At 42.0% G+C, this 13,131-nt stretch overlaps 1 protein-coding gene across 3 annotated transcripts in view; it reads left to right on the top strand.

Annotated features, from left to right (window-relative positions):
- Positions 1-13,131, top strand: part of LOC146626696 (protocadherin-15-like) — a 200,125-nt gene that overhangs the window by 97,822 nt on the left and 89,172 nt on the right. For all 3 annotated transcript variants that reach the window (XM_085360748.1, XM_085360746.1, XM_085360747.1), the window contains exons 20-22: positions 7,679-7,798; positions 8,802-8,987; positions 10,136-10,372. In XM_085360748.1, coding sequence (XP_085216874.1) covers positions 7,679-7,798; positions 8,802-8,987; positions 10,136-10,372 — 543 coding nt within the window. The remainder of the gene's footprint in view (positions 1-7,678; positions 7,799-8,801; positions 8,988-10,135; positions 10,373-13,131) is intronic.

The following is a 13,131-nucleotide window of genomic DNA, read 5'->3' on the forward strand; positions in this document are numbered from 1 at the left end:
TCGCTGTGTGAGATGCGATGAAACTTTAATGATCCAAAATTGGGGAAACAGACAAAAATGGGTCACTGCATTAGCAAGTAGTGACTGGAGTACAGCAAATGAGGTAGAAGGTAAATATGATTTGAGTAATGGGGGTTAGATGAAGTTATTCAACTGACAATGTTGACAATATTGCAATTAAAGCCTTTACATAAGGATTTTCCTCTCATTAAGTAAAGATGTATGGCCCCTGTTTGTTGTTTGATTTAGTGGCTATTTTTTTCAGAGATCATTACTAAATACTATTCAATTGTAATTCTAGCTTTTTACAGGTTGTTTTATTCTAGCAAGTCTAAGCTTTTAAAAAAGGGAAGGTTTACACATTTGCCTTCAGCCTTGCACTGTTTGAAACAAATGCATGAATGACAATTTCTAATTCGGAGCGCGATACAATGGACTCAGTTTAGCAATGTCTCTCAAGTGATAAAAACAGGAGCGGACCAGAGATTTAACATGAGCGTCCAAAGTCAGAGCTGAGTCAATAGTAACACCAAGGTTCCTGATAGAAGGTTTGGCAAATGTAGCAAGTGGACCCAAGTTTTTCCATAACACTAGGTACAATTTTTTCAGGAGCACAAACGAGGACTTCAGTCTTCTCCTCATTTAGTTGAAGAAAGTTTCCAGCCATCCAACCTCTAATGGAGTCTATGCACTTATGCAAAATCTGTAGCTTGGAAACATCTTGGGGCTTAAAGGAGATATATAACTGAATATCATCTGCATAGCAGTGGTACAAAATGTCCTTAAAAGTGCTCAATAAGTGCTGAAGAAGAAGTAAAAACAGCAAGAACAATAAAGGCCCCAAAACTGAACCTTGTGGCACACCATAGGCAAGAAAAGTAGAAGAGGAACTGTACTTAGAGATAGCCACAGAAAGGATCATTCATGCAAATAGGATTCAAACCAGTCCAAAGCAGCCCCTGATATACCCACCCACTGTCTCAGCCTGTCTAGCAGAACATGATGGTCCACAGTATCAAAGGCAGAGGTCAGGTCCAACATCAACAGAACGGAGCATTCTCCTGCATCACAACTCATCAAAATGTCATTGGAGACTGTAAGAAGTGTAGTTTCAGTAGAGTGAGCTGTACGAAAGCCAGATTGGAATTTATCCAGAATGCTGTATTCATCTAGAACAGCTATAAGCTGCTTAGCCACAACCTTTTCCAAAATCTTAGCAATGAACGGTAATTTTGAAATCGGTCTGTAGCTACTGAGAAGAGAAGCGTCAAGCTTAGGTTTTTTTTTAACAGTCGGTGAATGACAGCATTCTTACAATAAACAGGGACCTGACCAGAAACCAGTGAGGTATTGATAAGTATTGTGAGCACACAGGGACCAATAGACTGAAAGACAGTTGGGCGATTTCGGCCTACAAGCATGTCTCTTAGCAGGTGCCATTTTGGGATCCTTATAAACACAGCATAATATTATGTTGAAGCACAGGACGTATTACTCTGCGAGGCTCCTGACTACAGTAGCTGTAATGCTCCTACAATCCGTCAAGCAGTGCAGCTTCGTAACTTACCAAAGTCATACTAAAACATTTTGACTGATTTTTCAGGGCCATGTATCACATAGAATCAGTTCGAGGTCAGTAAGCACAACCAGAATTGATACATAAGGCGTACTGGATGGTACTGGAAGGCGCACTGTCAGTTTTTTGAGAAAATTGAAGGATTTTAGGTGCGCCTTATAGTCCAAAAAATACAGTACTAACTTTAATGTAGATGAGGCCATCTCTGACACATTACAGGCAGCAGTCCTGCCTGTAGCCACAATAACTTGTAACCACACAGCACCTGTACAGGATAGTTTTTGACCTTCAAAGGTTCTTTGTTGATGGCTTGCTTTAGGGAAGAGAGGGTGCATTAGGATCTGGAAACAGTGGATTATATAAGACTCAAAAAGCAGCTATATAGACACTGAAATTCTAAAAAAAAAAAATGTTTTGCAATTAAATAATATAACATAGAGTAATATGCAAAGGTCTTGAGCCACCACTTATTTCTTTATAATTAGCTTCCAAAGAGAGTTTATTGTATTTTTAATATGCTCTTGAGCAACTGTTCCCCAGTTTTTCTGATGGTCTTTCAGAGTTTTCTTTGGACATTTGCTGCTTTTTCACTTATTTTCAGTCCAGTCATTGTACGTGACCATTTTCAGAAGAACCTCTTAAAAATCCATTTAATACTGACCTATTACTTTCTAAAACGTTACCCAACTCAAGGGATCTAAAAGTGTTGTGTCTAAACATGACAGGAAACAAACGAAAAGAGCTCATTTTAAATTGGATCTTTAGGTAGATTGGAAAGACAAAAGTGGCAGGCCTGAAAAAAAAAACAGAAAAGAAAAATAAAACAATCATACAACCAATTTTAAATCAGTACCTTGAGGCACTTGACTACTAGCAGCCATTTACACACATGTATATAATTTGTTTCTGTGGCTGAAAAAACAGAAATTGAGAAAGATTAACAGTCTGACAGCCATAAAATAGTATTTTTACACCAACAAGGTGTTATCAAAAACTTGGCATATCTTGGCATGACATACAATCTTGTGGAGTGATTGATTTGAAGTTTAGGGTTGATTTAAGGTTGAATTGCCATCACTGTACATCTGTATGTACAGAAGAAGTCAGGAAAAAACACTGTGTGGAGGCTTTTTCATGCATTCAGCTGTTGTATTTCAGTTCTTGTGTTTGGGATCTTGTCAAAATAAATGCAGAAACGTACAGTCAGATTTGGATCTACATCCAATGCCATGATTAGTAATATCTTGCCAATTCTCCCAAAACACTGCCAGTGCCATAAAAGCACACCTGGATAGAAAACACACAGTGGAGCACTATCAGTCATGGACAGGTATCCCCAGAGTGCAGACCGCAGCGTTATTAAAGCAGTGTGGGATCATCTCGACAGAGAACAGAAAAGAAGGCAGCCAGCATCCAGAGAAGAGCTTTGAAAGTTCTTCAAGACTGGAGAATTATTCCTGAAGACTATTTAAAGAAATTACAAGAAAGCTTGTCATCGAGTTCAGGCTGTGCTGAAGAATAAAGGTGGTCATACCAGATATTTACTCTCAAGCTTGATAGAGTTGTACAGCCTCTGGCTTTGCCTTATATAACGTATCTTTACTTCTGTTTGCACATTTTATTAAATTGCTGAACCTCTGCCAGTTTCACAGCAAAATACAAAGAGGTGAGGGGTGGCTCGAGATTTTTATGTGGCACTGTACACTTACCATCACTTAAGGGAGCTTTAAGGTTAGGACTTACTCTTACTGTAATTCGTGAATACATTAACATCCTTAAAATCATGCATAATTAAGCATATCAGCCTTTTCATCTGATACTTTCCCATCCATGTTGAATTTGTGTAACACAGATACCCCATCTGCACCTTGTGAGTGTCTTCTAGGGGATTTTCTGTCAGACATGTTTTCTCTTTATGCCCTTCCTTTTTTGGTTAAAACATAAGGCTGATTTGGGACTATGCTATGTGTCCCCATTGACTACAATGGAGACATACACTCTGTATACACTATATATAATGCTCAAAGCACTGCTGTGCTGTCAGTTTGCTAGCATGACTGTACAGTCTTGTTCCACAGTGTTGTTGCAAAGTAGGCAAAAAACACTTTGCTTTTTGTGTTACCTTGATCTCAAATTGATTTTGTCAGTTTTTTATCCTCATCTAAGAGTACAGTTATTAATAGCCGATAGTTGTCAAGGTATTACCTTCATTGAAAGAGAATTTATCCAAATTGAATCTGACAAACTACTAAATTTTTACCCTCAAAGAGCCCATTGAAGTTCTGGAAGAAAGTTGGTTCTGACAGAGCTAGACTATAGGATCAAATCAGCAACACTGAACATGTAAACAACAACCATAAGTAAAGCAGCCATCCTGAGAATACCCTTTGATAAACAGACTTTCATACAGGGCTTCAAATTTATTAGTTCTGCCATCTAGAAAAGAATGTTTATATGCCCCTGGAATCCTTCTGGAATTGTAAGCCAGATGGTAGAAGAATAAGGTGTGCCCACAGCCGTGAGTGTCTATTAACCCTTACCTTCAAAGTGCATCACAACGCCACCTTCAAACCAAATTACTAAGAGGTGTACTTGTGATCAGTGCACCCTTGGCACCTTTATTCAGGACTTCCAATCTATGGAATGGATTGCAAAGTAATTACACAAGGACCACAGGAAAAGAGACTGTGCATAATCCAAATTTCAATTAAAGCTAATGTTTAAACATATAGTAATTCAGGTTGGCCTTGAGAATTAACAAGCAGAAAGTAAATTTTTGCTCATTCTGGAGTTCAGATGGTCATTGGGGACAACGTTTTACAAATTACTGTGAAATAAATAGAGACTATGACTTGAGAAGGGATCTGACCATGACCTGTTTCTGTCTGAGGAGAGAACTCTCCCTTAGATAATTAGCATTCATGGACTGCTTGAAAGGTTCCCTTCACTTTCCATTCAGTTTTCTGACCTGCTCCAACAGGTCAGCATGACCTCTAGCAAACCTCTTCACGATCACATTCATCACTGCATACTTGAAAACCCTTGGCACATTAGTAGCGCTGAAAACCTGACCATCTGCAACTCAGTTTTTAAAAAAAATCAATTTCCACAAATTTACCATCTCAGTAAATGGCTGCATTATTTTAACCTTAAGTATATCCAATGTTGGGAAGGTTACTTTTAAAATGTATTCCATTACAGAATACAGAATACGTGCCCCAAAATGTATTCTGTAACGTATTCCGTTACGTTACTCAATGACAGTAACGTATTCTGAATACTTTGGATTACTTAATATATTATCATGCTTTTTACAACAACGTGAATGTACTATTGCTGTGTGATTTATTACTATTACTGAAGGTCCGCGACTCTGAACTGTAGTAAAGGGACCTCTGACTAATACGGCGGGGTCCCTGTCGGCTCGTAGCCGAAAAATAGCTTTACTTTGTTGTGTGGGTCAACTTTTCTTGCGAGAGACAGGGAGAGGCGTTGAAAGACTGCTCCAACGTTCCGTTTTCGGAGGAAAACACGAACACGGTGTACAGTCGAGTCTTAATAGCTTACTTACAACTGGGCTCGTCAGGCTCTCTTCTTGGCTGAAGTGGTTATTATTATATTTACATGCTTCCAGCTCCCGTTTTTCCTCGATGACAACTCGTACCTTTCCACTCCCCTTTTTCTCCCTCCTCGCGCTCACAGACCCATAACGTGTATGGCAGTCCATTCTCCCTGCAACACGGACTACACTGCCCATGATGCTACATTCTTTAGAGCTATGCTTGTAGCATTCTGCCTATTAGCTTAGCACAACAACAACAACAACGAAAAGGCGCTCTCTCACCCAGGAAACACACAGTCGCAGAGAGAGAGAGAGCGTCACCCTGTAACCATGGCAACCGTAACGCTGCCGCCTGGAACAGCAGAACGTAGCTGTCAAACAAAACCCAAACAGTCCTGACCCGCGACAATATGAAACAGGAAAGTACCGCAGTGTAATCCATTTATTTCAACAAAGTAACTGTATTCTGAGTACCACCTTTTTAAACGGTAACTGTAACGGAATACAGTTACTCATATTTTGTATTTTAAATACGTAACGGCGGTACATGTATTCCGTTACTCCCCAACACTGAGTATATCATGCTGTAATACTGTGTTTTTGTTTTAGTCGTTATTTTCAATGTCTTTTCTCATCTTCTGGTTACTATGTTTTTGCGTGTCCATTTGTTTCTTTAGTAATTTATAATTACTGAGTTGATGTAAGTTTCTCTTTAACTTTTGTCACATACAAGGCTTCAGTCACATGGAATTTGCTTACTGGTTGCTAGAAAAAATTCTCTACTCCCCAACTGACAAGCAGTGGCTGATGGTCGTTAGGTTGAAGTATGATGCTGCACAAGAAACATCTCCTTGTGATTGCCTTGGTCACTAGCAGATGGCAGAAATGGAACATTCTCTATTTTTGCAAAACGGAAACAGAGAATGTAAAAGTATGAGTAAACGTTTTGTCGTACTGCTTCAGCCAAAATGTTTGAAAAAGCGCAACTTTTTCTTTTAAGCCAAATGGTCTCCTGTTTTGGTTTATGTTGCAATTTTCACAGCTTCACAACAACTCAGAGAGTAGATGTCAACTGTTTGCAGACAATTTGGCAACTTCCATGCAAACAATGGGCAACTGCTGCAATCCACAAGTGATCAAATGCAAGAAGGTTTTGGGTGCAGCAGCATATATTTTTTGTAAATACTTTTTATCAAGCACGTACCAGTTACTTCCATGAAAATTTGCAGTCTTTAGTTGCTCGGGAGACATTAACATTTGAATTTAGCCCCAAAGCTATATAGATTATTGCAACTGTGGTGTTTACAGGTCATTTTTAGTTCTAAAATGTGAAATTCGAAGGCATGGGATCACAGTTTATTACTATAAACATTTAACACACCAGGTTAATGAACAGTTGTTTAAGGTTGTTTAGTAATGCTGTATAAACAGATTGCTAATTATCTGAGCAAAACTTGCCATACTATGCCATAGACATAGTATGTGAACTCACAGTTTTCTTATTGTTCAGAACAGGTGTGAAGCAATTATTTTTAACACTTGCCACTGACTCTCAAATTATATTTCACTTCTGGGAACTTGTATGAAACAGCAATGTAAGCAAACCCTAGGCCCGCACACACAAATACACACACGTGCGTCGTGTTAATGTTTCCTCTGTTCTCCTCTCCCCTGCTCTGGCCTCATCTATTTTAATGCAGTGAGAATGCTGATTGGACAAGATGAACATTTAGACAGGGTGAAAGGAACAGCAGCTTGCAATTTGTCACCTTCTCACTACTTTTTAGTAGTTGAAAGAGATGATGTGGAGAAGGGTTTGACTGGAGAACAGATGCAGAGATAAAAGCGATGCAACAAAAGGAAGAAGACAGTGATCTACTTTCTTCCAAGTGAAAATTGAAACCACTGTCTCATTAACTCTGGAAAAGTTTAAGAATTGCTGGTGGGAAGTAACTTTAACACCTTTGGACAAGTTGCAATAAGTGGGAAAAGAGAGCAGATCCCTCAAGTTTGTCTCGACACCCTTGCCAAATCAAACCCAAAAAACTTTGGATTTTTGTATAGGCGCAATAGCTAAAAGAATGTTGAATAAAGTTTAGCTCAGACAATATGGCAGGACAGATGATTTCATGTAACTCTGACCCGCTTTCAATTGTTGTCAAAGTTGTCAAAAAGTCTGCAAATACATAAGGCCCCTTATGAAACTGTACGGCAGGAAATGCTGTTAATAATTCTCATCATTCACAGCTATCTGTCCTTCTCACACATACATTGATTCACCCCCTTACCCACCCAGTATCTTTCCTAATTTCAAAAGAGAAACCATGCAGTTGTTAACAAGATTGAAAAAAATGTTAAGAGTTGTACATCATTGATTTACACATGTACTTTGTTTAATATGAGAGGACTTTTTATTCAAAGAATGACTCACCTCAAAGGCAGCCTGAAGTGCTGCTTGCATTTCAAAACAGCTGATTAAACCCTTGAATTCCCTTTTCTTATTATGTGTGTGCCTGTGCTTTTTGTTCTGTCTGGTTTAGGCTACAGATCCAGATCTGGGGGCAAACGGTCAGGTCCATTATCGGCTCGTCAACCACCAGGGGCTGTTTTCCATCAATGCCACTGGAACCATTACAACTGCAGTGCCACTGGACAGAGAGGTGAGACGAAGCTACAGATTCTGTTCCTAATTAGTTTAAGGCAAAGCAGACAACTGTAAACGGTAATAGTATTTTTATGACGTAACTCCACAAACAGGAATGGCTGAAAGAAGTGTGTTTTTGGTTTGCAAATCCTTCTATATGTCCCATTCTCTTAAATTTGATCTTTTGATGATGTTGGAGGAGTTTTGTCAAAATCTGGCATTAACATTCCCTTGGAATGAAAGATGAACTGCGGGGCTGAATAAACTGTCAGTGCAGTAAAGATAAACCTATCCAGATCAACTGAAGGGCCAGCAGCTTCTCTTGGATCCTGGGCCAGTTTCTTGCTGGATTTTTGTTTTCCCCATTTCTTAACGACATGACTTTCAGAAACTATTCATATGCTGGAGACTTGCCATTCAGGGCTAATACTTGTTCTTTTGTTCTCCAGTTGTCTAGTTGGCTCAAATTTTTTAAGGACACACTGCACATCATAGCAAGATATGACATGTTTTCAGCAAATATTTTGTTATGAATCATCTTCTTTGTGCAAAAATAAAATATTTTGCCTTTCAAACTGTGTTTTGTTGGCATTTGTTGTAGAAAAACGGTTTTTGTTCCTAATAATAAAGTGCATAAAGAGAAGTTATGTCTAGACACTACAATGGATCATTCCAGTAGTTAGGTGCTGCTTTTATGCTAATATAGGTCTATAACAAACGGACTTAAAATGTGTGCAAAAGAAGCCAAAAAAACCACCTTTCTGAACTGTTGCTAGAGAACTATTGCTCAGAACCATTGCCCTTTAAAAGCAAAATTTAAAGAAAAGAGGAGTGGTTGAAGAGTTTTGCACAGTACTGTCAAACAATATAGTGGTGACATATCCAGCAGCTCAGAATTAAAATCTGGTTGACATGAATGCAAACTGTAATTTGGGTGGTTGGTGGAAGAAAGCTGTGAGAAAGTAATTCTTGTTTGTAGCTTTGTTAATGCTAAATTTTGAATCTGTGTTCTCCTGAAGGTTAAAGGCCATTACTATCTCACGGTTGAAGCCTGGGATGGTGCAGAGAATCCACGGCGATCCAGATTAACACTTCGTGTCACCGTTCTGGATATAGACGACAACAGCCCAATATTCACCCAACAAACTTACAATGTCAATCTACCGGAGAACAGCCCAAAGGGCACTGTTATATTACAATTAAAGGTAAGTGTTTGTAAAGAGGAACAGGTGGTTTTGTAGCTTAGGCGTTTAGCGAATCAAACAAAAAGAAAAAAATCTGTAGTTCATTGGAACTTTTATATCTAAATTTTTGGTAAAGTGAAAAAGTTCTCCAGTGTAAATAAGGCTTTGTTGCAAACAAAAACTTACTGAAACTAGATCATGACAAATAAATCATCTCTGCTGATGCATTGGTTGGTTTTAGATTAGTACAGTTATATCTGAATCAGCAGATAAACAGTGCAGCAAAGAAAGATGGGGGGTTTTTTTGAGAAAACTACCTGCATTATAAAATGTAATTTCTTCAGCAGATAACTCTGGCATGTATTTTTTATCTGAAGAAGATCCAACTCAGTGTTGCTCACAAGTCTTTAAACAAATGAATGGATTCCTAAAGGAACTGTTCTATATTGCTTATGCTGTTTTTATGTGTGCGTTAATTGTTTGTACTGCCATTGATCTAACCAACGATAATTTCCCAGAACAATTGTTTTTTTCTGTTTGTTTTTAGTGTATTTCTGAGAGCAATCACACAGCTTATATGTTTATATGTTTCTTAATTAAAACATCACTTTTTCTTGTGTTCTCAATGTTAGCGTTATCATTTAAATCTCTATAGCACTGTAGAGGTTTAGAAGAACTTTTTTTTTATCAAATCTTAGCATTCCTTAGCAAAGACACAAATTGCTGGTTTGCATTTATTTTATATACAGATCAAGCTAATATGTTTAATGTCCTTAATAATGTTCTTAATAAATCCCTTTATCTTAAAAATTCCCATTGATGTCAGTCTAATTTAATGTTATTTGTGCACAAATTATTGAAAATTATATTTATGCTGCATGCAGTGATAGAACATTGATAGTTTGATAACACTTGCAGACACGCTGCACACTGCAGCGGAATGTGAGATAAAGCTGCACAGCTACACTTTAAAATTATTACATAAGATATGGACCACCAGCTGTAATTTAAAGGTTACTACCACAGGCATTTCTGACAACAACACAACATAGATCTAATTAAACTGTTATAGTGTGTTACAAACAGGTATATATGGATTCTTGTCCTACTGACAAGTATTAGAAATTCACATTGCAGTGATATTGCTTTCCTTTCCATGTTCTCTGTAGGCGACAGACGCTGACCTCAACTCCAACCTTACTTACCGAATCAGAACCGAAGGCTCGGACCAGGACATCACTCAGCTGTTCCACATCGACTCCAGAACAGGCGAGCTTTCAGTTCTCAAGGTTCTGGACTTCGAGGCTCTGTCTGAGTCAGACCCCACATACACGTTCACTGTAGAGGCCCTGGACACAAAGGGAAACATGCCTCCTGGACTAGCCTCTGTTACAGTCAGAATAATGGTGAGTGCGTAGGTATGTGTCTACAAGCTAGTTTCTCTGTGTGGACATAAAGATGGGTAATATTTTCTACTCTTTTAGTAAAGTGTCTTTAGTTTGAAGAAAGGTAAACTGGCTTTATGATGTAGCAGGTATTGGAAGATCATTATGCTTTTTGGTGGGGGTTTAATAAATGAATAATGAATGAAAATGGAATATGGAAAAGGCAAGCAAAGCATTTTCAGTCAGGAAAATAAAAAAGACCAAAAAAGCATTTTAGAACCAGCGTGTGAAAATACAGTGTGGTCTACATTGTAAAATGGCAAGTACCAATTGGCGGATACAACTGCTAACTTGCCATCCAAGTGGCATCGGCAGCATTAGAATTGATTGTTGCAACATCTGTTTGGTGTAGAGTCCAAGCGGCAACCTTTTGGGCTGAAAAAAAGCACCAAAAACTGCATTTTTTTGAATGACCATTTGACACTCGCTCCAAAAGAGAACTTTATAGTAGCAGTCACCATAGCTGGTTTTCCCTTTTAAATCAAATATGTGGAGGAATTCTTTTTAAACCCATCTGTTTAAATCATGTTAAGTCTTACATGTATTGGAGCAAGGCTGCTTTGAGTGTTAGATGGTTGCCAGTTCCTACTAGTTCAAATAACTTGTCACGGTCCGGGGCAGCGGCCGTGTGGAGAGCGGAAGGAGGACTCAAAACGCAGCACTTATTCAGGTGTGAGGGTGATTTATTGATAATATCCAATATAAAGTGGGGATGGTAAAACAGAACTAAGAATGAACTAACTGGGAGAAACTACACAAAGAAATAGCAAACCTGAGCATGAAGGGAGAACAGCAGGGAGAGCACGCAGGGGATTACACCAGGTATGAACACAGACGACGCGACGAGGAGCAGAGGAAAACACACACTATAAGTACACAAAGAGACACTGGGAAATCACACACAGGTGGGAGACACAGCTGGACCTGATTAACCTGACGAGACAGGGGAACACTAACACCAGGGACCAATAGAGGGAGCACAAACCCAAAACCCAGTATCTAAAATCCCAAAACACAAACCATCCCAAAACAGCCCAAGAATGATAAAGAGAATAACAACAATAAGGAACACAAACACAAAGTCACTGAGTCATGGCCGCAGGACCATGACAGTACCCCCCCCTCAAGGGCTGGCCCCTGACAGCCACAGAAACACACCACCAGACCCGGGCGGGCGGCAGGGGGCCCAGGACGGAGGGACCGGGCCATGACCAAAACGAAGACCCCAGAGTCCCAAACAAACGTTCACAAAACTCACAGCGGAGCAGAGTCCGAAGCACAGTTCAGGCGGCCGGCCACGAAGAAGGCCGCGGCGGCGCGTAAAGAGTTCGGGAGGCCGTCCACGAAGAAGGCCGTGACGGCGCACAAAAAGTTCAGGGGGCCGACCGTGCGGAAGGCAACGGCGGCCGCTCAGGCGAAGAGGGTCCGGGGGCCGGCCGTGCGGAAGGCAACGGCGGCCGCTCAGGCGAAGAGGGTCCGGGGGCCGGCTGTGCGGAAGGCAACGGCGGCCGCTCAGGCGATGGCGGTCCGGGGGCCGCCTAGCCAGCGGTCTAGAAAACGGCCGTTTAGCTCCAGACCCAAACGAGGCTGGGCCAGGCGAGGCTGAAGGCACGGAAGCCGGGGCCGCAGCGGGCGAAGATGCTGAAGACGCTGCTGCAGGCGATGGTGCGGATGCTGAAGACGCTGCTGCAGGCGATGATGCAGACACGAAGGCTGGACCAGACGAAGATGCAGACACGAAGGCTGGACCAGACGAAGATGCAGACACGAAGGCTGGACCAGACGAGGGTGAAGCCGGGCCGGGCGAGGCTGAAGCAGAAGCTGAAGCTGGGCCAGGCGAGGACGAAGCTGAAGCCGGGCCAGGCGAGGATGAAGCTGAAGCCGGACCAGGCGAGGATGAAGTTGGACCAGGCGAGGCTGAAGCCGGGCCAGGCGAGGATAAAGCCGGGCCAGGCGAGGATGAAGGCGAGGATGAAGCCGGGCCAGGCGTGGATGAAACCGGGCCAGGCGAGAATGAAGCCGGGCCAGGCGAGGATGAAGCTTCAGGCTGAGGCGTGGCAGTAGCAGGTGGTAGCGCTGCAGGTGATGGTACTGCAGGAGGCGGCGCTGCAGCCACAGGTGGAGAAGCAGCCACAGGTGGAGAAGCAGCCACAGGTGGCTGGACGGGATCCTCGGGCCCCCCAGCAGGCGAAACAGGAGGCTGGACGGGCTCCTCGGGCCCCCCAGCAGGCGAAACAGGAGGCTGGACGGGCTCCTCGGGCCCCCCAGCAGGCGAAACAGGAGGCTGGACCCCCCCAGCGAAAACAGCCGCAGAACCAGTGGGCACCGGGGCCCCCGGCACACATGAAACATAACCAGTAGGCACGTGGGCCTCTGGCACACATGAAACAAAACCAGTAGGCACGCGGGCCTCTGGCACACATAAGGAGGGCTGCAGCTGCGCAGAGCACTGACCCTGCTCAGGCAGTGACAGCCCGGTGCAGTTCACAGCTGGCATCTTGGCCTCCAGGGGTCCAGAGTAAGCTGAGGGCAGTAACCCAGCCTCTGGGGAAGCCCCGGAGTGAGCAATAGTCTCTAATGTTGCCAGCTTTTGAGGAACAAGTCCGTAGTGAAACAGTTTGTCTCCCTGCTCAGAAACAGCGGTGGAAAAGCAGTGTGAAGGTTGTGACTCAGCCATTAACTGAACTACGGGTTGCGGCGATGCTAGCGGTGGTGGTGGC

The sequence above is a fragment of the Diplotaxodon limnothrissa genome, linkage group LG8, assembly GCF_057381915.1.
Source record: "Diplotaxodon limnothrissa isolate DT_005_m linkage group LG8, D_limnothrissa_male_GT1.1, whole genome shotgun sequence".
Lineage (NCBI taxonomy): Eukaryota > Metazoa > Chordata > Actinopteri > Cichliformes > Cichlidae > Diplotaxodon > Diplotaxodon limnothrissa.